We start from the raw sequence: 25,118 nt of genomic DNA on the forward strand, positions 1-25,118 counted from the left end.
TTCACTTTGTAGACCAGGCTGGTCTCAAACTCAGAAATCCGCCTGCCTCTGCCTCCCGAGTGCTGGGATTAAAGGCGTGCGCCACCACGCCCGGCTTCAGTCTCAGTGTCTTGTAGCCAGTAGCTAACTGGCTTTAGATGGCAAACATGTCTAGGAGGCTGTGGGACTGAGGAGTGGGCTCCCTGCTGTCCTCTCCTACTGTGGGTTTTCTGTGACATTCAGGTATCAGTGCTAATATTCAAGAGGCTATGCTGAGGCAGAGTGAGGCAAGTGTAGTCGCCTCGGGTGCTCTCATTTGAATGAGAGAGCAAGTGCACAGTGTGGAAGGGTAGGCCAACCTTTTGATGTCCTAACTTGCTTTAGGGTAAATCACTGTTTGCTCTGGTTAGCTGACTACCTGTGGCCCTGCAGAGTCATCTGGTGAAGGAATTTTAGTAAGAGACATGTAACTGAGAGAACAACTTATTTACATCCTATTTCCCTTCAATGGCATCTTTCAAGCCACAGACCTGCAAGAATGCAGGTGTTCTCCAGTTTCCTGCACCAATGTGAACACCATATCCAGCAGGAGGCTCCTGTCAGTCCTACTGTGTCCAGCTGGCCCCTTCTCTATGCAAACACACGAGTGAGTGGCAACTCCTGAAAGCTTACTGGCCTCAGCACCTGGCCTGTTCTCATCTGTAGCTCTTACAGTGGATTCCATCAAAAAGGTGTCCACTGTCGTCATAGGGAAAGATACCTTCCCTATTGCTGCTTATGATCTGTGCATATGATTCTAAGGATGGTCATGAGACATTAGGATACATTCATAAACGTTAGAACCTTCTAGAAAACAAGATGGATCTAGAATAGTTTTAAAAAAGGAGAGAGTTCCCTTTAAAATGCTGTGCTAAGAACTGAAAACAGCCGGGGAGGGGAACACTGATAGAATGAACTCCGGTGCCATGTGGAGGGAGGTTAGACCCTGTAGGATGGAGGCTGAGGTTAGACCCTGTAGGATGGAGGCTGAGGTTTCCAGGACAGCGGCTGGACTGCGTGAGGTGCGGGGGAATTCTAGCAGCAACGTCTCTCAATGCAGCACAGGACTTTACATGTGTAGCTTTCACTGAGGAAGTTTATGGACGCCTCTTAGTGATCTCCAAAGTAATCAGGCATTTTGCCTCTTAGTTTGCATGCCTAAATATATAATATCAAAACAGCCTTGTTACTGGGAGCTCATTTACACAGTAGGGAATGTTCTGGAAGGAACAAAATTGCATCCTTCAGTCCTTGATAGTGACACTTGAGGGGAGGGATGGAGAAGGGACAAGGGCGCACAGGAGGCCGCTCCTCATCCTGACTGAGGAATGCTGTGGGGTGAGAAGGTAGAGGGCAGGCCCTACAGTGGCCCCTCCCCTCCTTCCTGGGAACCCTGTGCAGGTACACTGGAACATCCCACAAGCCCTTAAGTGCAGGGGAGTGCAGGGCTCGTATGTGGACACATGGGCAAACATTTGAGATCACACACACACACACACACACACACACACACGATATCAGAGTTTTGCTTTATCTTATTATCATTCACTTTGTTAAAATAACATGATACATTTTTCCTTTAATGTCCCAGATGCTCTGACAGGATGCAGCGACTAAAAGCCCCCAGGCAGCTCTTGGTTTTCAAGTGTTCCCTTTTTTTATTCTATGAAACTATCTTGCCAATATTTTCCACTCACAAAACCTCATAAAACTCAACTCAGCAAGCCTTCCCATCTGTGTATCAAACACTGTTCTGGGGTTCAGAATGCTGTGAACCCACTCCCATCCTACACAACACGTGGCCCGCCCCCCCCCCCCCCCCCCCCCGGCTGGGTCCCAGCCTCCCAAGGCTGTCTCCTCATGACTTGCTCTGAGTGCTGGGCTGCGGGCCCTCACCTCGGCTCTCACTATCCTGTCCACGATGGTCTCCAGTGTTTCCAGCTTACTGCACTTCACCACACCCTCAAAATACTGCGAGCGGTGCTGCAGGGCCTGGGTCACTGTGATGTCCAGGTTATTGTACGTTTTCTCAGCAGCAAGATTCTGTAAGAGTCGTAAGAAAAAACTACATCCATCACTTCCATTTGCATGAATGAGCAAGCTGATTTTTAAAAACATTAACTGTAGAATCTGGCATCCCGAGTTCTCTTCCCAGCTAGCATCACGCCTTCAGCATGGTTACCTCACTGAACTCAGTCACGTTCCTAGGTGAACCTTGATTACGGAAATGTTCATTTGTGGTTATGTTGTTAGGGTGGGGGACCCAGTATTTTATGCAAACTTAACAGGTGCTCTACCACTGAGCTACACCCTAAACCTCTCCCCAACTCCCTTTTTAAATTTTGAGTCATGCTGTTTTGTATATTTAAAGAGATTTTCCTTTACTTATGCGTGTGTGCATGCACACACACATGCATGTCTCTGTGAGTATATGCATGTGCAGTACCCATGGAGGCTGGAAAAGGCCATTCTATCCCTTGAAGCTGGAGGTACGGGTGTTTGTGAACCCCCAACACTGAGATCTGAACTCTGGTCCTCGAGACTCACATCATGTACTGTTAATCTCTGACAGGCTACATTCTGAGAGTGTCTGTTGTGGAGACAACGAGCTCCCATCAGAATGCCCAAGTAAAGATCAGCACAAACGTACACACAGCTCACTGGCAAAGCAATATTATCAGATACATCTCCCCTGAGAGGAGACTGAAATTCTCCAAGACTTTCACTCGAAAGGTCAGGAATTATTACATCATGGAATAAACAACTTAATGTATTTTAAGTCTTCATTTGTTTTAAAATGCATTCTGAATGACAGGCTTAAAAAATGAAAAAAAAAATACTTACAATTACATCAAACTTGGAATAAATATCTACAACTTTTCCTAAAAATGAAAACATATGTTAGAAAAACATTTTAGAAACAGTAACGCACAAAAATATATATATATCAGTCTTAACTAGGTAACTACTGTGGATCACAGTGTTCAGTAAAAAAAAGGAGCTTTGTTTAGAAGTAAGCAGGAGAGGGAATTTTGATGTAAACTGAAAACCGAGCCTGCTTAAAGTTGTCATTTTCCTAACTGATGACTACGGAGCTGCAGCCCAGCACTCGCTGCTCCTCCTCCGCTGTCTGCTCGCTCACTTCCCACTCATCCCGGCCCAGGAGCAGGCGTGGTCTCACAGACCTGACTCATCCACCACAGGCAACGCGGATATCCGTCTCTCCACGAAGATGTTCAAGGCTTTGATGATGGGAGTGTCTGGGTGAATGAAGGCAATATTGTGGTACGTTCCGATTCCAAGCTCATCCAGGTTCTGCTTCATGAAGGCGGGCTTTGGCATGTCAGACATCTGAGCAAGAAGAGACGTGAGAATGTTCTAGAACCCTAGCATGCCCTCTCAGTGCGCATACATCCAGATCTGAATGAAAAACTATGTTCAACAAACTAAAGGCAAGTCTTTCCTAAAAGTCAACTTGGTGTCTCATCGTCATGAAAGAGTTATCCATCAGAACTATCTCTCTCAAACCAGCTAACCACACGTTGTCTTTGTACAAGAAACGATTCTAGATATTCAGTTTCCCTTCTCTTTGAACCAAAACAGTAGGAAGAAGATGAGATCGACAGGTTTGTCTGGGAAACTAAGACCTGAAAGCCAGCACCGAGTGAACCCTTTATTCTTAGGTGATTTTTATTCAGCCCTGGGATCTGAAGCGACAGGAAGCCCTGTGTGTTTGCAGATCCTGGGCCTGACTGGCTGACTACGACTAAGCTGTTCCCTGTCCCCACCTCCAATGACCGCACGCTTCCCGGGTGAACCTGACTTCTCACTATTAACAAAGAATAAGCCAGCTGGACAAAGCAGACAGACCTCTGAAAATGCACTTCCCTTTTCTCACTACCTCAGAGGAGGAGGGGTAAACTGCAGAAAGTCTAGGATCAGGCTGGACTACAACAAAAAAATGTCTATGGTTTCAAAGATCCACCTTTTATAAAGGGCAGAGTTGATGCCATCTTCCTGGTGTACCTTATAATTATCAGGAAAAGATGAACAATTAGAAGAAACAAAATGTTCAAGTCAAAGAGTTCATCAATATTCAAATCATGAGACTCCTAGAAATTTAGAGAAAAAAAAAAGAGAGAGAAAAAGACCTATTAGGTCACCTAATCCATCTCAACACAGAAATCCCCGCTTCACTGCCTGCCTTTGCATGCTGGGGAGGGTATCACCACCCTTCCCCAGAATGATCCTGATCCAGTAAAAATCAGGCCATCGTGTTTCTTTATTTAAAAAATATGTATTTTTTTTTCTATCTGAGAACTCCTGGCTGAATATTCTGGCTGCAAGGTTCTACCTGCCATATTTGCCCAAATTAAGGCAACTTCCTTCTCTTCAGACTAGATGAGTGACACCATGAATAAGTGCTAACAGCACCAGTGGACTGGGCTGCGTAAGGACACCTCATGCAAAGCCCCCAGCATTAGTGCCTGCCAGTGGCCAGCTGTCAGACATGGGCTCCAGGGGCGGAGCCACCAGCCTAGCAACCGTGCGTGGGCCTTGAGCACCGGCCCCTCTGCCTAAACCCTTGGTTCCTGAGATGTCTCAATAAGGAAGGCTTCTACAATCCCCATTACCAACTGACGGACAAGACTCCTTGCTCGCTCTTCTTTAGTTGCCTAGTAAATGCCACGGGCATTTCAGCAAATTATTCTTCTCCCAATTTAATCAGGAAATGCGTTTTGTCTCTGGATGCTCAGTTACACATGTCTCAATCTCTAAACCCTTGACACCTCTGTAAACCCCTGGCTCTGTAAGGCTGCCTCCAGAAGATCAACGTGGGCCCTCCTGTAGACTTGTATGCTTAGTTGGTTCCTGATGGGGAACTGCAGACAGGATCCTGGAAAAGCTCCTTGGAAGAAGCTTTCAAGTGTTCCCTTTAGAAAGATCACTTCAAATGGCCTTTCTGAACCATCAACACCTCTGCCGCCCCTCCTGGCTGATGACTTGCCTCCACAGCCGCACAGGTGTTGGGGCGGGGTAGAACCTGCCAGCACATTCCCGCTCCCCTGGAGCCTCCTCTAATACTACAGGCCCCGGGAACACAAACCACAGAAGTCCACTACGGTGTATCTCTTGCTCACAGCTGTTCTACCTTGGGAGTCTCTGGCCGCTGCAGCTGAGAATGAGGTAACCCCAGGGATGGTGTTTTTCTGCTCATGTTTCTAAAACCACGACCTCAACAAACACACCACAAGCAACTTCTGCCCTAAAGCCTGGCTCCCTCCATGCATGCCATGGGCCTGTGACACTGAGGTACAAACTGCTTACCCCCCCCCCCCCCCCCCTGCAAGAGCCTGACACATCGCCCGTCCTCAGGGGGCATGCCCTGGTTTTATTATTTTAATACTAGGACTAAAAGATTTAGGACCGAAAGCATTTGAGTTGGTGTCAGCTTGGAGAACACACCGCGCACACAGTAGTGAGTTGAGAAACTGAACTGTTGCGAGACGGAGACCTTGGGACTAACGGCTTCCTCTACCAAGAGCACCAGGAGCCCGTTTACTTGACGTAAGTGACAGTCAACGTAACTGCATCTTTAGGGGCTACTTACAAAAAGCTGGAGGAACTTGAGGATTCTTTTGTGGGTAAGTATATAAAGTGCATTCCCACTGATAGGGTCAATAACTGGCAATCTGTGGATTTTATTTTTGATCAACGAGTATACAGCATCGAAGAGGCTGCGGGAAAAGCCATTAGAGTCATTAGGAGGCTTTCAAGAAAAATCAGAAAACTTTTGGACCACCCCAGCTTTACAGTATTCTCACTGCTTTTACACCATAACAAGCGGTTCCTTAGTTTAGAATAGTCACGGCAAAGCTTTACTCGGGAGCTCTCCGCTCCTCTGCTGGCATATCTCGGATTCAGGGAGCATGGATCTCCAGTAAGGCAGGTTTTAACAGTGTGGCCAGGGGTTTGTTTAAAAGGAGGCAAGCTGCAAACCTTCAGGAAGGCCAGCAGTGACCTCAGCACTAAGGCCTGGTGCCAGACTCCTGGGGTGCCTGCCTGCCCTGCCAGTCCACCCTGGGAACTGCCCTTCTGTGTCCTTTTTGCCTTCTGCTACCACTGTAAAGAAGCCTATTGGCTGTACCTTCCCCATCCATCCGGAAACGAGGCAACAAAACCAAGTGGCTTCTCTCTCTAGAGCTCTTGGGCTTAAAGTGTCTCCTACTCTGTCCATCTTGTGCTGAGAGCCGGAGGCTGTGCCCAGCATGTGCTCCACCCCCAGGTTGTTCCTGAGTCCTGCTTTGCCCTTCCAGCTCCTTCAAAGCTCCCTCTGGTCTGGACTGAAATCACTGTGGGAGTGTTTCCCTGTTCTTCCCAGAATCCAGCCACTTTCACTGAATGCTGGGGTCAGGAGTGAAGCCCTGAGGATCAGTAACTATGCTAGGATCCCTCTACTGATGCTGCCACAGGTGAGCTGCGTGTTCAAAACTGATTAACCTCACAGCCAGTTGCTTGGATCCACGTGGTTGCTCCACCCTTCACTCCACTGCCCATCCCTGTCTCAGGTCTCACTAAGTTGTCCAGGCTAGTCTTGAGCTTGCTAGGTCTATAGCCCAGGTTGGCCTTAAAACTTGCAATCCTCTTATGTCAGCCTTCCCCGAGGTGTAGGATTCCAACTGTGTGCCATCGATGTGTCTGGTTTTGCTGGGATGTCCAACATCTTTCAACCTCTGGCATACTATCTGGATTAAGGAAGCTGGCCCTAACTACACTGGGAGACATGTCTGTCTATTTCTACTTATCCATCATGGTAGTAAAATATCTACGTTGCAGAGAGTGATTTCAAATGAGGGAGGAGAAGCTTCACGCTTACCTGGCATCTGGAGAGATATTCACCAAAGGCTTGAAGGTTTCTTGTAAGTACAACTCTGCATTTGTAGAAGGGAAACAGTCAGTTATACACCTGCTGTGTGTAATGCTACTTTATATTCAAATACCCTCAGCGGACAGGAATCACGAGACAAACCAGAGACCCAAATAAAAGATCATTTAATTTACCCCAAACGACTGTTGCAGTCATGGTTATTTAATGTGGCCTCAACTGTTTTCAGGACATTTTATTTGTAGGAAAGGCTCTGATGCAGAGCAATGGCAGCAGCAGCCACTTGGCCCCATCAAGGTCACATTACTATCAAGAAATGAACATTTACAGAATCCCTTAGAACAGATTTTCATAATCTGGGAAACAGCATCACTCTAACCAATGCTCTTCAAACAATCTTGTGTTGTATTTCACTAAACTGATGCTTAAAACCCAGTATGTTGGGATTCTTGCTAGCACATACATGTTTTCTTTGTAAAGAAATCAACTGTACTTAATTTGGTTTGCTGAGGTCTGTATGCAGAAGGTATCTTGAGAACATCCTGATAGTGTCTCATCTTCAAGTACCCTGTAGGTGGAGGTGTAAGTATACCTAACCCACAGTCAATGGAATGCACACAGCACAACCGGATGAGAGGAGCCTGTCTTGGTGTTGGTCGTCATGCTACTTACTGACAGGCCATCTGGATGACATGCTGACTTAATTCATTCAGTCTGCCTTGATAAAGCCATGCTCAATAAAATATCCCTTGCCAAGCTTTCAAAATCATGTGAAATTAAAAGGGCCTGCAGAGGCCTGGAACACTCCAGTTGAGGTTACGACTTCTGTTACCTTGAAGGTTGGTCATCCTGCCAAACACATGATGGGAAGACCAGACTCCTAATGCCTAGCTACAAAGCCTCCTGTGGTTGGCCCCTCCCTTTCTACGCAGCTTTTCTTGAGCACTGGGCCAGGGCTCTTATGCTCTGACCAGTGGGAGTCCTCTGACCGTATCCCATGTTCTGACATGCCCACTATGAGTGTTTGAGATGACAACTTTCCCATCATAGAACAAGAGTTTAAAATCTGACCCCACTGTAGGCAAAAAATCACATGACTGCAAAGGATAAACTCTGGCAAACAGTTCTCTTGTGTGTGTCACTGTGCTCTGTGTGTGTGCATGTCTGTTTGTGTGTGTGTGTGCCAGAGAATACCTCAAACGCTCTCCACCATGGTTTTTTGAGATGATCTATCAGTAGTCTGACCTTGTCAGTTCAGTCAGGCTGGCTAGCAGTGAGCCCCCTGAGACTCACCTGTCACAGCATCTCCACTGTGGGGACTGAGTGCACCCCACCATGCTTGGCTTCTATACAAGGATTCCGGGACTGAGTTCCTGTTCCTGGGCTCACACAGCCTGCACTTTAGTCCCCATGGTGTCTCCCTAGCCCAAGAGTTCCTGAATGATTTCCTCATTATTCCATCTGAACTGTTCAGTTAGAACCTTTCTTGTCCCAGTTCTGCTGTATCGGTAGAAGGATAGTTCAGCTTAATCTAGTCAGACAGCTCACCCTGCCCCACACCCGGGCCACAGTGACAAACATCTGATGGAGATGCTCTGTGCTCAGCTCACTCAGGCCACACACATGTGGCTATCAACACAGTCTATCACAGGAGTGACAGTGTGGACATCAGTACGGATGTCCCTCAAAATGGAGAAGCAGGAAGCAGAGTGTTGTAGCCGATAGGCTGTAATCCAGTACAGGACATGATTTGAGACGTAAACCATGCACGCTTTCACAGAGCATCTTCACTGGGTACTGAAGAGTACAAGACCTGCCAGAGCTTACCCCTCCACGTTTCAATCTTATGTTCTTCCAATTCATAAATCTGTACCTGCAAATAAGAAAAATCTGTATCTACAACGTGTTACCATTCACCCGGGCAAACAGCTCTGCTCCTGTCATTTCTGTTTGTAATTAGAAAATTAGGGGACACAAGGAGAACATATTTCCAAGGACTAAAAAACAGTGTTAGCCTGTTTATGTACTTATGTTTCATTCATGTCCCCCCCCCCCACTTTTTAATTTACTAAACAACCACAGAGATTTTCTATATGGTATCTGCTGTCCTTTATAACATATATAACACAGAATATTCGAAGTCGGGTAAAGCTTATTTAATTTTTCTCTAAGTAAAATATTTTTTAGTTAAAAACTTTTTAGTAAACAGATGAAAGTAACAGGTTTTAGGGTGGCCCTTCTTGTTTTGTATGCATGTATCATATACATCATCTCAGTCACCCTTTCATGTGTTTCCTCGCACCCCCACCCCCCCAGCCGTCTCCCTTCCTCCCACAAGCAGCCCTTCCTCCTGTTTTGACAGCACACACAGGCCTCTACCATCTAACTCCCCACTCTTACCCTGAGGTCCTTCTCCCTCTTTACTGCCCTTCTCTCTTCTCAGGCCACTTACTACTTTCCTGTCCTATATATAAAGATCTTCTTTCTGGAGTTTTCCTCATGAAGAAACTCACTTTTGTATTTGGGAATTACAGGCATATTATCACCCGACGAGAGTTTGATCAAACAATGGGTGACAAACATGACCATAAGAATCCGCCCATGTTGTGGCCATCTCAGTCTGAGTAAAAACATTTTGCTGTGTTTATTCAGTGTGCTCCACTGGTACCCTGCTTCTTAGAACAGCTTTCCTGTTAAAAATGCCTATCAGCAGGTAACTGACCCCCGCTTACAAACACATGGGAGCTACTTCTGCCTTTCAGATGCTCCATAGAGTAGAACTAGTAGACAAGTGACCTCCCCACCACAGTAGACAAAACCAAAACTAAGTTGTGCTTAATACAGGGTAGGCTGGGTTTCAGTTCAAACTGCCCTTCTAGAACATCTGGGCTAGGTGCCAGGGTGTCTGCCACCAATGGCATCCAGAACAGTCTTTTTTATTAGCAGGGAAGAGTCAGAACTGAACTTCTTCAATTTCCATTTGTATGTCCTCTTTCCTAGTTTCCTTATAGTGGCTATAAAACCACAACAGAGGGGCTGGGACTGTAGCTCAATGGTGGAGGACTGCCTAGCAAGCCCAATGCCCTGAGTTTTCCCCCAGAACTGAAATAAATAAGAAATAAATCCTGGATGAGTGAAGAGAGACTATCAAACGCCACTCAGAACAAGAGGCCTGCAAAAATGAAGCCCTGTGGCCACTTTATCTCCAGGGTGAGGCCCCCAGGCCAAGCACTGAGAGGAAGTGGGGGTGGCAGCACCATCCTGGTCTTGTCCCAGGAGATACCGCTGCACACACCAAGCTGCTAGCCATCAAGCAGCAGAAGCTCACACACGTCAGGGTCATAAATGAGGGGAAAAAAAGGCAGTCATCACTCTTTCTTAAACTGGTGCCTTCTCCAAGCTTCAAAAGATGCCGTGAGGCTGAGCTCACCGTTACTCGCGTGGAAGTCTTATGCTGAGCGTCACTATGCATCATTCGCACGGGGAAAACCCATCCTATCCCGACCACATCCACACACAGTGAGGTCCATGCCACTTACCATGGGTGATTTATAGTATCTGTGTAGGATATTTATGAAATCTGTAATCGTGAGCATTCCTGAAACAAAGAACCGAAGGTTACAAACAAAAGGAAGGGGCGGGGGAAGCAGCTCAGTGGTTGAAGTACTTGCCATATAAGTGTGAGGATGGGAGTCTGGATCAGTGTGGTGGCTCACTTGCAATTCCAGCCTTAGAAGGCAGAGACAAGGGATCCATAGGATAAACTGGCTGGCTTACTAGGCATAGTGCCAAACTCTGAGTTTGATTGAGAGACCTTGCCTCAAAGAGTAAAGTGAACAAGTAATGGAGGATGGCTCCCAATGTTAATCTTGGGCCTCTACATGCACACACACACCCACACACACACACACACACACACCCATACCCCACATGCATATACATATACACCACACACACATGTACACATACATGACTACATATACACCCTAAGACCACACATGCAAATGTGCTTATACACACACATGTAAATGTGCACACACATACATGACTATACACACATATACACACAAGCACAAAACACATACATACCACACACGACTACACATACACACACACACTACAAGCACATACATGACCACACACATGCATATATGCATATAAACCCACATGTGCAAATGTGCATACACACATACATAATTACACACACATATATACACATGCAAATGTGCACAAACACATAAATGACTATATACACACACACACTCAAATTTGAATATAAGCACACACAGGCAAATGTATATACATACACAAATGCATGTATATGTGCACAGCAATACACACCTATGGAAAAAGAGACAAAATGACATGAAGAAAGCAAGCTTCCAGCAGCAAGTGAACCTGCAACATTTACTAGAAAATCTTGTAAAATACCACCCAAAGATCTCAGGCTCAGTTCAGTGTATTAAAGAAAGGGCATACATATATTCCCTACACTAAGCTAGGAGTGCAAACTGCAATCTCACAGGCAGTATGGAATCTCAGTGTTTGGCAGATTAAGAGAGAACTAAGCAACACTCATAAAGTACTACAAAGACTTGTAGCTGCATGTGAGTAGTTTTACATGTTTCAGCAGCAGATGCAGAAATTCCCTAAATGAGATGGAGGTGGGACTTCTGGGACACCTGGACTGTTTCCTGAGAAACATTCTGAACACAATGGGCTTAGCAAAGAGTTACCATTTCATTGCAGGCTTACTATGTGCTGCAAAGTAGAATTGTGAGGGTGACAAAAAAAAAGATGTTTTCTGTAAGAACATTATAGTCCAGTGGGAGAACAGACTTAAGTAGTTAAGTTTCTGAGTGCAGAGCAACCGCACCTTTAGGCCACTGGTTCTGGCCACACGTGACAGGGTCTACATAGTCGGAAGGCCAGGGTCAGAACCAGCGCCCCGCACATCATAAGTAAGCCCCACAACACTGACCAACGCCCCTAGCTCTTGGCTCTTACAGACAAGGTCTGTCTATAGCTTAGGGTGGAACTTCCAATCCTCTTGTCTCTGCATCACAAGTGCTGGGATTTCAGGCACGTGCCACCATGCCCAGGGCTCACCCTGCATTTCTGGCAGCTTAATGATTTAGCAGACATTGATTACAGTCACAGTCTGATGCCTGTTGTCATTTACAAGGTGATGACCAGAGCCAGCACACAGCCCAGAGCAAGTGCCTTGAGCTCATTTGACCACATCTGTGGGGATTTTGTTCTCTGAGCTGATAAAGACACAAAAAACAACTTTGGTGTGCTCAGAAACTACTAAATTAAAAATGCAACACTCCCCCAACCCCAACCTACTTGAAAAGCAAAAAAGACCGCAACAAGCTCACAACATTGTCTCAAAAACACTAGTGTCTGGTCTGGTCCAGTATGCAAAAGCCAGAAAGTTCTTCAACTCAGAGATTGCCAGAATTGGGCTGAACCTGCAGGGATGGAACCCTGAAGCCCTCTACTCGCTGGGAAAGAAGGACCCTTCCCAGACAGCCTTCCCCAGCCGCGCTACTAACCTACAAAGCTCTGCTTTTTACTTTCCCACAGCGGCGCTGCACGGACTCCGTTGGCTACCAAGGCAAAGAAGGCCTTTTTGACCTGGAAAGAAACCAGAAACAAAACATCCTTTTAAAGTCCACATTTTAGGAGGAAAATACTCTCAACTAAGGTTTAAACAGACTCTTACCAGTAATTAATGATGATAAGTGGTGTAAGTTTGGTAGGCGTCTTAGTCAGGGTTTGTGTTCCTGCAGAAGGTCTATGCAGCATACACTTCCACACTGCTGATCATCACCCAAGGAAGTCAGGACTGGAACTCACACGGGGCAAGAACTTGGAAGCAGGAGCTGATCCATAGGACCAGCTTCTTATAGAACCCAGGACTACCAGCCCAGGGATGGCACCACCTACCATGAGCTGGGCCCTCTCACCCTTACAGCTGTATCTCATGGAGGCATTTCCTCAAGGGAGGCTCCTTTCTCTGTGATAACGCCAGCTTGTGTCAAGTTGATACACAAAACCAGCCAGTACAGTAGACGACAAACAATATGTGTTAGCGAAATGTTTTTGTGTAGCCTACTTAGAGGTGTTTAGATGTGTCTAACCTTTGACATTGTAACATGACACTGCTATCATTGGAAAGCCCGTCTAGAGCAGTGCGATCAAATTACAAAAAGAAACAAAAAGAAACACAAAATCCTCAAACTCATATTTTTCTTTTGCATGCGTGTGTGTGAGTAGGTATGCATGAGAGGAGGTCACACGGCAACTTTAGGTGTGGGTCCTTGTCTTCCACCTTGGTGGTGGTGGTGGTGGGGGCTCTTCTTTGTTGCTGGATGCTGTGCGCACCAGGCTAGCTGGTGACAGGTTTCCACAGCTCCTCCTGTCTGCACCTCCCACCTCACTTCAGGAGCAACAGACTACAGACACACGCAACCAAGGCCAGCTGTTTACATGGGTCCTGAGGATTTGAACTCAGGTCCTCACACTTGTGGCAGATGGGTCAGCATGGAGACATCTCCCCAGTCCTCAAAAGACTTGGAGTAAGTTTATGATTTTGTGTTCAGCCATGCTCAAAGTGGCATACTCTGAGCCGCACGCAGTTTATGGGCTGCAGGTTGGCCACACCTGGTAGAGGGAGTGGGGATTATAGTTTTGAAACTGAGAGGTAATTAACTTATTTTTTTTAGCTGTAACTAAATATTCTTGTATATACAAATTTTCTAAAATTAAAATCATACAAAATAATTAAAGAGCCTATTTTCACATGTGTGATGGGTAATTCATATGAAACATAGTTATAGTGAATTATCTGCAATGATAATTGTTCATTATATTAAAAATCACAACAAATAATGCTTTCCCATCTCCCACAAGATGAGAAAGGCAGGCATACAGTGGTACTTTATAGCACATAGACAAATATGAGCTCTGGGGTTGTGACAGCTTTTACACACGGCACTTTGTTCAAGTGTAACACACACCCTTAGGGATACTGTAAGGTGTCACACTTGATTTACTAAGAGCCAAAAAAAGCTCAGGGCTGAAAACAATCCTCTAAACAGCAAACACAAACAAGGAAAACACTCTGCAATCATTAATACTTCAAGATATGCAAATGAACATTAAGACATCATTCCTGTGGACCTGAGAATGGTCCTCAGATGCCTATGTGGAAGGAAGTGAGGTTGTTTTTGAAATGGGGTCTCCCTGGGCAGCCTAGGCTGGTCTGGAACCTGTAATCCTTCTGCCTCAGCCTCTTCTGGGGCTTAGGATTCTGGCTAGTTCACCCCTCCTGGCGCTCCCCTTCACCTTTCTGTCTTTGCCTCCCACCACCATGGGTGACCAGGCCTCTTCTGTCTCGTCACCTGTCCTCACCATGACGTACCATGGCTTCTGCCCCAACTCCTGCCTCCAGGTTCCTGCTTATGTGAGTTCCTGCCCTCACTTCTTTCAATGATGAATGGTGACTATGGAACTGTAAGTATAATCAATCAACCAGCCGTTTCCTCCAAAGGGGCTTCTGGTCACGATGTCTCAGTGCAGCGATAGTGACCCCAACTAAGACAGTGCTTAAGCTTCTGTTAAGACCCACAGATCCATCCTGCTCTTTGTACTACAGGGTGTCCCTGCTGGGTTACTGTGGGGAGTGGGATTCCTGTAAATGTGTGTGCATGGCTGTGTTGTGAATGCATGAGAGGCTGCGTTTATGTTGCTGCAGTTCTACCCTCCTTTTCCTTTCCTGGATATCAGATCTGTTCTCCACAGCTCCTCCACACCACAGACAGCCTTCCATTTCTTACTGTATCAGGATGTGATTCATCTGAGAAATCAAGATTCAATTTTGTTCAGAGAAACAATCTCCCATACTCTCTAAATGACCTTCTTCTAACCGTTGTTTATCTCACCCTTCCCAGTTCCTCATCACCGCCCTGGGCAATGAAAGACGCAGCACAGCACAAGGGCTCCAGTTTCTCTGGCCGATCATGGGTGAGGGGACCAGTTCTTCCTTTCCTTCTTGCCTCGAGACTAACTGAACACCCAATCTTCCTTGTGAGTCTTAATTCCCACCTCAGATTAAAATGATAACGAACACCTCTCTTCTCTTTACAGCCTTCTAGTTTACTTTTGATGACATGTATGTATGATATGTATATCTATTTTAACTGTTTTTTGGAGACAGTCTTGCTATGTAACCCTTGGGTGGCCAAGAACTCACTATGTAGACCAGGCTGGACTGGACTTGCAGCAATGCTCCTGTCTCTGTCTTCTAAGTGCTGGGATATAGCTTTGATCACCACATTCCGGAATCTTGGCCTTACTTTCAGCCTCTCATGCCTGGCTTAGAACCCTGTGACAAGCTTTCTTGGGTGAACATAACACAGTCCAATCATTCTTAAGAAAACTCCAGCTGGCCTTGCCACCTTCTTGCTGGGGACAGGTTTCATATACAGTTTTGTAGTGGCTACTCCTGGTTGTCAACTTGACTATATTTGGAATGAACTACAATCCAGAATTGGAAGGCTCACCAATGATCCTAATCTGGAGGCTGGGAGATACAAGTTTCTGATCTGGATCTTGGTATGGAGATCTTGAGGCATAGCGGCTATGGATTCCAGAAGACTAAGCAGGGAGATCTCTGAGTTCAAGGTCATCTGGGATTAAAGGTGTGGTGGAACACATCTTTAATCTGGGCTACACCTTCTGCTGGAGACCATATAAGGACATTGGAAGAAGGGAGTCTCACTCTCGCTCTTTCGCCTGCTTGTCTGTGTGGGATTGAGCAACTGCTAGATCCTTGGACTTCCATTCACAGCTGCGACTGAACCATTGTTGGGAATTGGACTGCAGACTGTAAATCATCAATAAATCCCTTTACTATATAGAGACTATCTATAAGTTCTGTGACTCTAGAGAACCCTGACCAATACAGAACTTGGTACCAGGAGTGGGGTATTCCTGGGACAACCTGACTATGTTTTGGGGAGGATTGTGGAAGGACTTTGGAACTTTGAGCTAGAAGATCTATTTGGTGTTAAGAGCTCTGTGGGATGTTGTGTAGGAGCTCGGAAGATAATCTTGAGAACAGTGCAGAAGATGGAGGCCTGGCTTGTGAAATTTCAGAGGGAAGATTAAAGACTCTTTTCAGGGCCCTTGCTATTTTGATTGTGAGTTTAATTTTTGCTTTTGATTGTGACTGTGCCCTGATATTTTTCCCTCTTGAAGGAAGAAAATATTTTAGTGGATCCCACAGTTAAGAGACTTTTAATTGTAAAAAGACTGGATTTTAAAAGATATTGGGTATTTTTAAAGGATTGAACTTTTAATATGTAAAGACTGTGGGACTTTTAAAGTTATTTAAGATTTTGGGGATGAATAAGAACTAAGGGTTGAGGCTTACTAGTNATGTGTTTGTATGTCAAGTTGACAAGGGGTCAATTGTACTGGTTGGTTTTGGGTGTCAACTTAACACAGGCTGGAGTTATCACAGAGAAAGGAGCTTCAGTTGGGGAGATGCCTCTACGAGATCCAGCTGTAAGGCATTTTTTCAATTAGTGATCAAGGGGGAAGGGGCCCTTGTGGGTGGGACCATCTCTGGTTCTATAAGAGAGCAGGCCGAGCAAGCCAGGGGAAGCAAGCCAGGGGAAGCAAGCCAGTAAAGAACATCCCTCCATGGCTTCTGCATCAGCTCCTGCTTCCTGACCTGCTTGAGTTCCAGTCCTGACTTCCTTGGTGATGAACAGCAATATGGAAATGTAAGCCGAAAAAACCCTCTCCTCCCCAACTTGCTTCTTGGTCATGATGTTTGTGCAGGAATAGAAACCCCGATTAAGACAAGCTAACATACAGAATGAACTGTAACATCTTGCTATCTCGCCTGCAGAAACCTGGAAAGGACGAGTGGGAACAGGCCAAGGGGGAATTTAACACTCAGTCTGTAGAACAGATAGCTATAGGTGGACTTCCCAGAAATTGCTCAATTACTGTTTTGACTGTGCAGCTAGAAGCTCTTGCTGTCCAGTGGCTGCCTGACTAAGTTTAGGACATGTAGCTGTCCAGTGGCTGCCTGCCTAAGCTCAGGGCATGTGAAGGCTGTGTTAAATGAGTCTGTGATGCTGCCACTCCCGCAGGACCAAGAAGACAGAAACTCTGGATGATTCCTCAAAGGCAGCTGTATGTTTAGTCCTGAGGGCACACTCACTATGAGCTGCAGAAGAATGCATGTGCCTTAACTGGGGCAGCCATACCACTCTGCTCCACGGGCCAAGCACACAGCACCTGGAACAGCCTGGTTATCATTAATGGTATTTCCGGGCAGCAGACGGCCAAGGCAGGAGACAAGCCAAGGCAGATAGATGCAGTTACCCATCAAGGACAACCAGGAAGCAGCGGGGATGAGAATGGTCCACCCCCACGGGAATCTCCGATGGTAGCAGCTAACTGACTAGTGTCCCAGGAATGAAACAGATCTAACCTTCCTGTTTTATTTGGGCCATTTAACAAGGACAGTTGTGGCCAGAGCCTGACTTAAGCCATCAAATATGAGGATCCTGTCCCCTAGCTGTTTCCAGTGTTGGCCAGTTCACCTGGAGCATGAGCTGAGGCAGGGTCACTTTCACATACTGCGTTCTGTGCTTGGTGCCTTCCCCAAGGGACTTGCAAAGAGGGACCTGAGGACCTGGACATGGGTTCTGACCATAAAAATGCCACTCCATTCCTCTAGTCGGGCCAGGGTTCTGATAACAGGCAATGGTGGCAAGTCAGCTCGAGCTTGAACTGCTAAACGCAGAGCTGCAGACTCAGCTGTGGCTGTCTCCCCTGGTCCCGAGGGTGCTCCGAACACCCCAGGAAGCTCTCCGGGGGCTTGCTGGCTTCAGGGTGGGAGATGCTACAGGAGGAGCTGAACAGGAAACTTCTGGAATTTCTGGCTACCAGGTTAGCAAATGCCGTATGTAGAGCATCCCTGGGGGATGTGCCAAGTTTGATGGCACTACCTGCCACCACATGACTCTGAATGGGTCACCTGGAGGCTGCAGGTACACATTTATGTGTGCTAGTATGATATTTGTACTGAGGGCCTTTAAAAGCGATTTTCACCAGGGTTTTAGCTTGTGTAGCACGCCCAGCTAATCTTCTGCTGGGCCTATGACACAGTGAGATCAATGCTTAGACAACCACACAAAGCATTTGTTAGTAAAAAATCCACAGCAGAAAAAAATCCTGACATAACCGTGCCTTCCCCTAAGACAATTATTTCCATGTGGGAAATCATTCCTGGCTCGTTGCTGGACCCAGCAAAGACTCAACAACTACGCAGCTCCTGTGAGCTGGGCGAGCTATGGTGTGTGTGGTGGCGCTTCACTGTTAGTTGGCATGGTGCTTGCCTTCCCTGAGGTGTGTCGACAGTGTCTTCCTCTGGCAGGAGCTCAGGCAGGTGGAGACAGTTGACCTGTGAACGTTTCACGACGGCCACTTTAGAGTGTGATGTAGGTAATCCCTAGCGGACACTATTTCACACTATCTATCGATTTCCTCTTCCTCGGGTCTGAAAGATGACATGGGGGAGACTTGGAGCCTTCAGTTTGTGACAGTTTTAAAATTAGAGGTTTTGTGGGTGGTTGAGTTAATCTCTCAAGACTCAAGTTGAAAAGCCTTGTGCAAGAATGCTCTTTCTCCGTGTCCCCGTGATGCCACTCCACTCTGCTCCTGCTGGCCAGGGCTGTGTTAGTTTGGTCGCTACATACGCTGGTTTACATCCCCCTCAAAAACCAAGCCGAACCGAACATCACTTCTCAGCAAACTTCTTCCTTTCTCCTCTTCTCCCAAGTAGCCCAAGCTGGCCTCTAGTTTACCATGTAGCCGAGGATGGTCCTGAGCTCTTGATCCTCCTGCCTCTGTCTCTCAGGGCTGCGGCTGCAGGCATGTACCACTACACCTTGCTCTCTTTTCTTTTCCTTTTCTTTTGCGACATAGTTTCTCTGTGTAACCCTGCATATCCCTGAACTTGCTTTGTAGGCTATGCTCAGAGATCAGACTCAGAGATCTGCCTGCCTCTGCCTCCCAAGTGCTGGGACTAAAGCAGTGCCCTGACTTCTTTCCCTCTTTTTAATAGCCACATTCTGGTGTTCCGTGATGTGCCCACTGCTAAGCCAATCACTGCACAGGCTCTGGGTGCAGGCCTTCAGGCTGTTCTGCCTCTTTGGTCCCTGCCTGCTGCTCTCCTAGCTCTCAGGGGTGTGCCCAGGAGCACCGAGGCAGTTAGTCTTCAAAGCTTTGAGCATATCTTTCCCTCCACTCTATCCAATGCCAGCATGCCCTGTCTTCTTGTGCAGAAATCAGCTCCCTTCAAGCTCAGACCCACGGGATCCATGATTCTGGGATGGGATGTGCACATGGCTTTCGTTAACTGTACAAGTGACAGGACATGGTTGACCTTGGGCATCTGGAAAACACTGCATTCTTCACGGGTTACTCAGCTTGGCTAAACTCTTAATTCCAAAGAGAGTCAAGCCCAGGGCACAATAAAATCTAGATAAACGGTGGATTGGTACTTGTGGCTGTTTATTTAAAAGTGAAGGGTCAAGAGTGGCTGCTTCTGAGAGGAAGACTGGGGAGCAGTGTGGGGGTCTACTTTATTTTGAGGACTCAGAATGCCTGTTTATTTACTGAAATTGGTAGCAACTGCTGTAGAGACATTTAGAATGACTTTCTAAGATCCACCTTCCCTTTGGTAACCATGTATATGCTTTCTGTCCTATGTCAAAGGATCAGAGATGCTTAAGGGCTTAATAGGACCCTGAGAGTTCCCTAAGGGCACCCTGAGGATCACCTGAGGGTTACCTGAAGGCTCCCTGGTTCAGTGAGAATCTGCTAGCTCACAGGTCTTAAAGCCCATTTAAAAAATAAACTGTATTTCCATAAATTAAAAAAAAAAGTTGGAAATGCGATTAAGCAAAAGCCAAAGCCACTTCTGTCTTCCTTTTGGTCTCTTGTGCAGAGAGAAGGGCTCCAAGGGCCTGGTGTTTCCTCTAAACAAAGGCTGTGGTGGGAGGTAGGCACATAGGTAGGTGGGAGGCAGTGGGGTAGAGCTGGAGGAGCCTGGGTGTCTCTCCCAGGTCAGCTCTGCATACACAACACATGAGGCTGGGATGAATTTTTCTGGGTGCCCAGGGTTCCACTGAGGCTTAGGGTGTTTGTTCCCACCCTCCCCCCACCCCCCGCTATTGTTGAAATCACACTCTTGCTGGCCTCTGGGGTCCCCACCAACTCCCAGAATACACCCTTCATAAGCCATTTGCCCACTGGTTCCTGGTTTAGTATCTACTTATTGGAACACAGGTGAAGGCAATCTTATCTGGTGATGTGGCACATCTGTGTGCATTCACAATTGTGCATATAGATCTTATACACTGGCTATAACTTGATTGTTACACTGAACACGTAATTTAGAACTTTCACAGGCAATTATAAGTCACATTGATAAAAAGATAAAAGCTCCAATAAATACAATTTAAATAGCAAAATGATCAGGTTCAAATTTCCTGGTTGGAAAAAAAAACCAATAAAGTTCTTTTTCAAGAAATTATTCACCTCACCATTTTTTTCTAATATTAACCATATATTTACTGAATAACCAGTAGAGACAATCAGGCCCCAGTGAGGGAGGCAGGGCAGTTTAGTACACTTGGGCTTAGGCTCCTACCCAAGCAGACAGACTTGGGTTCAAGTCCCCCGCCTTACAGTACTGCCTGCAGGCTGAGGAGTCTGTGGATTTAGCTTTGATTCGTGTTAAAGTAGAACTCAGTGTTTGTGTGGTAGAATTCACTCAGCAATAGTGAGTTCCTTATGAGGTTACCATGGGGATGGAGACAAAACCTCAGCCTAGGCCGGATTCACAGAAGAGCTCAGGGAAGGCCTGCGAGTTGAATTACCATGTACACAGCAACCCACAACAAGCGATCAGAAGCTAGGTATACTCACTTGCAACGTAGTGTCGAAGACAACAAGCTTTGAACTGGTTGGAACGATGTCATAACACTTGTGGGACCTCATGAATCGCATATAAACGCCACTTTCTGAGTCTTCTGCTAAAGAGAAAAGGCAATGGGTTACAATAAACTGCTGTCACCTCAGAGGACCCATGGCCATGACATGATGGGAGAGGGGTAGCCACTCCTGCAAGTCCTGGCTGGCACATTAGGATGGCAGGTGGGGGTGTGGGAAAAAGGCCTGCAAACTGAAAAGTTCCCCCTGCCCCTCCCCGAAGACTATCTGCATATGATAGACTTGACTACCAAATGCCTGTGGACAGCCAGGAAGTCTCCACGCCTTCCTCTGAAGGCACTAGGTCTATTTTTCACTTTCTATCTTGTCAACACTGACTCTAACTCTACTTTCATTCTAAACTCTATTTTCCTTCCTGGGCAGTTTCTCTGAATGATCAGATTCTTACTCATGTAACTAATTAGTTGAGCTCACAAACACCTACTGCATATGGCTTAGTATAAGTTCTTCCCAAAGCTGACTCAAGACCAAGGGGTGAGTGAGCCAAGAGAACAGAGAGAAAAAAAACCCAAAAAGCTCAAAATAAGACTGCCTATGAGCAGATTACAGTTTGATGTCACCGGTGGCAAAGGAGTAAAGGAGAAGGCTCTGAGCTCTTGGGTACAGAACTGTCTTCCAGCAGGGGACATCTCTGCCCTTTGGGGTCAGGGGCTATTCCTGGGGGTTACCTGTAGTTTTTCTGCCCTGAAGCATAGTTACCAAATGCCTGTGGGCAGAGATGGTGAAACAGGAGGACAGGGGTTAGAGAACCCCCGCTGCTCTTGGTCCCCCACAGCTCCCAGTGAGCCAGGGGCGGAGACTGTGACACTTTACAGGGAATAATACAGTCTGTGACTGCAGTCTTCACACTATCAAGTACACTGCCGAGGACAGGGTGTCGCTTATGAGGCTGGGAACTGGTGACGGCTCAGTGCCTGGATAAGTGGGTGAAACTGAAGTCAGTGTGCTGCTATCTTTTCTTGAAAGATTTATCTACCGGAGAAACTGGGTCCTGCCCGGGAAGAACGGCAACTCTGAAAGTGCTAGAACAGACGCCAGGGAGGAGCTGATCCAATTCTGCCATCACTGACAGCGCTGGGGTCTTCATCAGCTGCCCTGCAGGCAGCATCAGTTCAGTTTACCCAAGTTACCAGTCGCTTGCTAAAGTAAATCAGAACTCAGGTGAGTGAAAGCAAGACAGACTGGCAACAGTAAAACACAAGACGAAAATCAAGTCTCTTGGGCTAGAGTGTAAACCAGGAGTGTAGTGTTTGCTTCATATGCATTTGAATGCCAGCATCCCCACCAGAGCCAAGCATACAAAACAGGCTTTTCGTAAGAACTGTGCACACAGTAGATGCCTGTGTTTCTCTCAATATCTAAAATAAAAATCTGAGAAAAAAAAAAAAAAAAAACCTTTGTAGCAGGATTATCCAAACTTGAATTTAAAAAAAAAAATCGGTAAATTTTGTGTTAGACATATTTTGAGCATAACTGTCTCAATTCCCCTTGATTAAAAATATCATGCCACACGCGTGCAGGTTCCCACAGAAGCCAGAGGAGGGCATCAGATCTCCTAGAGTTGGATACAAGCAGCTGTGAGCTGCCCAATGTGGACACTGGTGCCTGAACTGGGGTCCTCTGGAAGAGCAGCAGGCACTCCTAACCGCTGAGCCATCTCTCTGCTGGCCCTTCTTTCTTCCTTTATTCCACTGGCTTTTACATTCAGAAGACGTCTACTGTCTTGGTTAATTCTCTGTAGAAATGCTCACACACTCTCGGAGGTGTGCTTCATAGCTAGCGAAGTTGACAAGGTCAGCAATCATAGGGCTTGTGAGGTGGCTCAACAGGCAGGGATTTGACCTCACAGCCTGGAATGGATGACCTGAGTTTAGTGCCTGGAACCCACGTAAAGGTGGAAGAAGCAAGTGCACACTGCAACATCACCCGGTCCTTGCTCTATCTCACGCACACGCAATAAATACAAATCACAGTAAAATGAGTTATCCCAAGTCTGCTTCTTGACAACATGACACCTAAACACCCCCCTGGAGAAAGAATCTCTTGTGCAATGTATAGAAGCATTGGCTGTCAATAAAATGCTGCTGGCCTATTAGCTTAGGCAGGAGAGAGGGAGGTGGGAGTTCTGGGACAGAGAGGGCTTCTGGATAGAGTCAGGAATTCTGAGGAAGACAGTCGCATGAAACTGAAGGAGAGCCGGGCGTGGTGGCGCACACCTTTGATCCCAGCACTCGGGAGGCAGAGGCAGGCGGATTTCTGAGTTCGAGACCAGCCTGGTCTACAGAGTGAGTTCCAGGACAGCCAGGGCTATACAGAGAAACCCTGTCTCGAAGAACAAAAAACAAAAACAAAAACAAACAAACAAACAAAAAAACAAAAAAGAAACTTTAGGAGAGGTAACCAGCCACACGGCGTGACTTAGACCAGTTTAACTGAGTTATGAGCTAGTGGAAATGAGCCAAAGCTACTGGCCTACGCATTTATTCATGTAGAAGGAGTCTTAGAATCTTTATTTCGGAGAATTTGGGGGCACAGGTAGAAAAGCCCACAATTACATCCTTTCTAAAACTACAACATTCCACCCTTGACCTCTAAAAGGCTCAAATTAACTGCTTAAAAGTCCAAGCCCAGTCTCTTCTTAGACTCGAGGCACATTCAACTATTGGTACCTGTAAGCTGCAAAGTAGCTTGGACAGTATTCCTCGAAGCAGCCTTTGAAAATGTTTCTTCTGGGCAGAATGGAAGTCACTCAGACCTCTCTGCTCTGGTTTTGCTCAAAGTTTGATTATAAATTTGGTTAAAAGCAGCGAATGATCCCTGTGCCACAGGTAACATGTAACATGAATGGTCTGGAGTCCAGTTCCGACTGGCATTCTAGCACCTTCTAAGCACCTAGCACAACAGCTTGTTAAGCTCCAGCCTGCATCATCAATATTTACATATTCCCTACATCTCTGTCCCAGAGCATTGAGAACTAGAGAGTCAGGAACAGTGAACAACAGCCCAGCTTCTCTGTGACTCAAATTTATGTGAATGTGTGTGTGTACAAGTGCGGTGCCTTTGGGCGGTTGACTCCGCTGCAGCTGCAGTTACAGGTAGCTGTGTGTGGCCTGTGTGAGAGCAGGGGAAGGAAGGAGCCAGGGTCCTCTAGACAAGCGGCCAGAGCTCATTCTTTCCAAGGCAACTCTCCAGCTTCGAGTACTGAACAGAAATAACTGACAGAATCAAGGATGCAATCTGGCTCAGTTTTAGAGACTATGGTCCATGGACGTCTGGTGTTTTGTGATGCTACATACCTGTACCAAGTACAGCACTTTAACTCCCGGCAGCCAGAGAGCAAGCCTGTGCTGTGGGCCACAACGCTCAGCGTGAAACTTTTCTCCTTAGTGAATTCTCTTTGGAAATGACCTCAGACAAACCTGGATTGCTTTACGGATCTCCTAGGTGCCTCCCCAATCACAGGAGTAGACAGTAGAGATGAACCACCCAACTGCTCCAGTACACCTGTCAATAATAAACCAACCGTGACACCGGATATTACCTTTCACTCACTGGGGGTCCGCATTAGTTCTAACTGTCCACTTGACACAGCCCAGAGTCACCTGACAGGAAAGCCTCAGTGTGGAACTGCCTAGCCAGACTGGCCTATGGAGAGTTTGAGAGAGGTTGTCTTGACTGTTGAGTTGATGCAGGAGGACCTCATCCACTGTGAGTGGAAGAAGCATTAGGATTTCTGTATTTTCCCCCTACATTTTTTTTTCTTGTTTAGGGGCCCAGCTATGACAGCCCATAACCACTATGCCTGCTTGCGTTCCTCCATGCGGACTTCCCTTCTGCTTGACGACCTTGGTCGTTCTAAGGAGGGCAGGAAGACGTTCTGTGGTTCTGACAACCTTGACTTGGTGTTTTTCCTCACCTCACATTAAGGACACAGCGGCGATATTGCTGACTCATCAATCTTGTCACCTGGCTCAGGGTCCTTATTCCTCTTTCTGTGCTGTGGTCTCCCGAGGCCACACTCAGGAGGTGAGGAACTGGGTTCCATCTTCCTCAAGGCAGAGCATCTATGTAATGTGGCATGATTCTCTCGGGGACAGTAGTTCCCGTG

General features: G+C 46.6%; 1 protein-coding gene across 7 annotated transcripts in view; it reads right to left on the bottom strand.

Moving 5' to 3' along the window:
* The window catches only part of Prkag2 (protein kinase AMP-activated non-catalytic subunit gamma 2), a 243,123-nt gene that overhangs the window by 4,087 nt on the left and 213,918 nt on the right, over nt 1-25,118 (bottom strand). For 4 of the 7 annotated variants that reach the window (XM_021161709.2, XM_021161711.2, XM_029477171.1 and 1 more), the window contains 9 exons: nt 20,927-21,033; nt 12,463-12,544; nt 10,444-10,502; nt 8,732-8,777; nt 6,896-6,950; nt 5,630-5,756; nt 3,204-3,369; nt 2,863-2,900; nt 1,915-2,061 (listed from right to left, as the gene is read on the bottom strand). In XM_021161709.2, the coding sequence (XP_021017368.1) occupies nt 1,915-2,061; nt 2,863-2,900; nt 3,204-3,369; nt 5,630-5,756; nt 6,896-6,950; nt 8,732-8,777; nt 10,444-10,502; nt 12,463-12,544; nt 20,927-21,033 (827 nt within the window). Of the gene's footprint in view, nt 1-1,914; nt 2,062-2,862; nt 2,901-3,203; nt 3,370-5,629; nt 5,757-6,895; nt 6,951-8,731; nt 8,778-10,443; nt 10,503-12,462; nt 12,545-20,926; nt 21,034-21,678; nt 22,348-25,118 lie in introns of those variants that run through there. The other 3 variants (XM_021161710.2, XM_029477173.1, XM_021161712.2) reach the window with 2 other exon arrangements.

The sequence above is a fragment of the Mus caroli genome, chromosome 5 (genome assembly GCF_900094665.2).
Source record: "Mus caroli chromosome 5, CAROLI_EIJ_v1.1, whole genome shotgun sequence".
NCBI classification, from domain to species: Eukaryota; Metazoa; Chordata; class Mammalia; order Rodentia; family Muridae; genus Mus; species Mus caroli.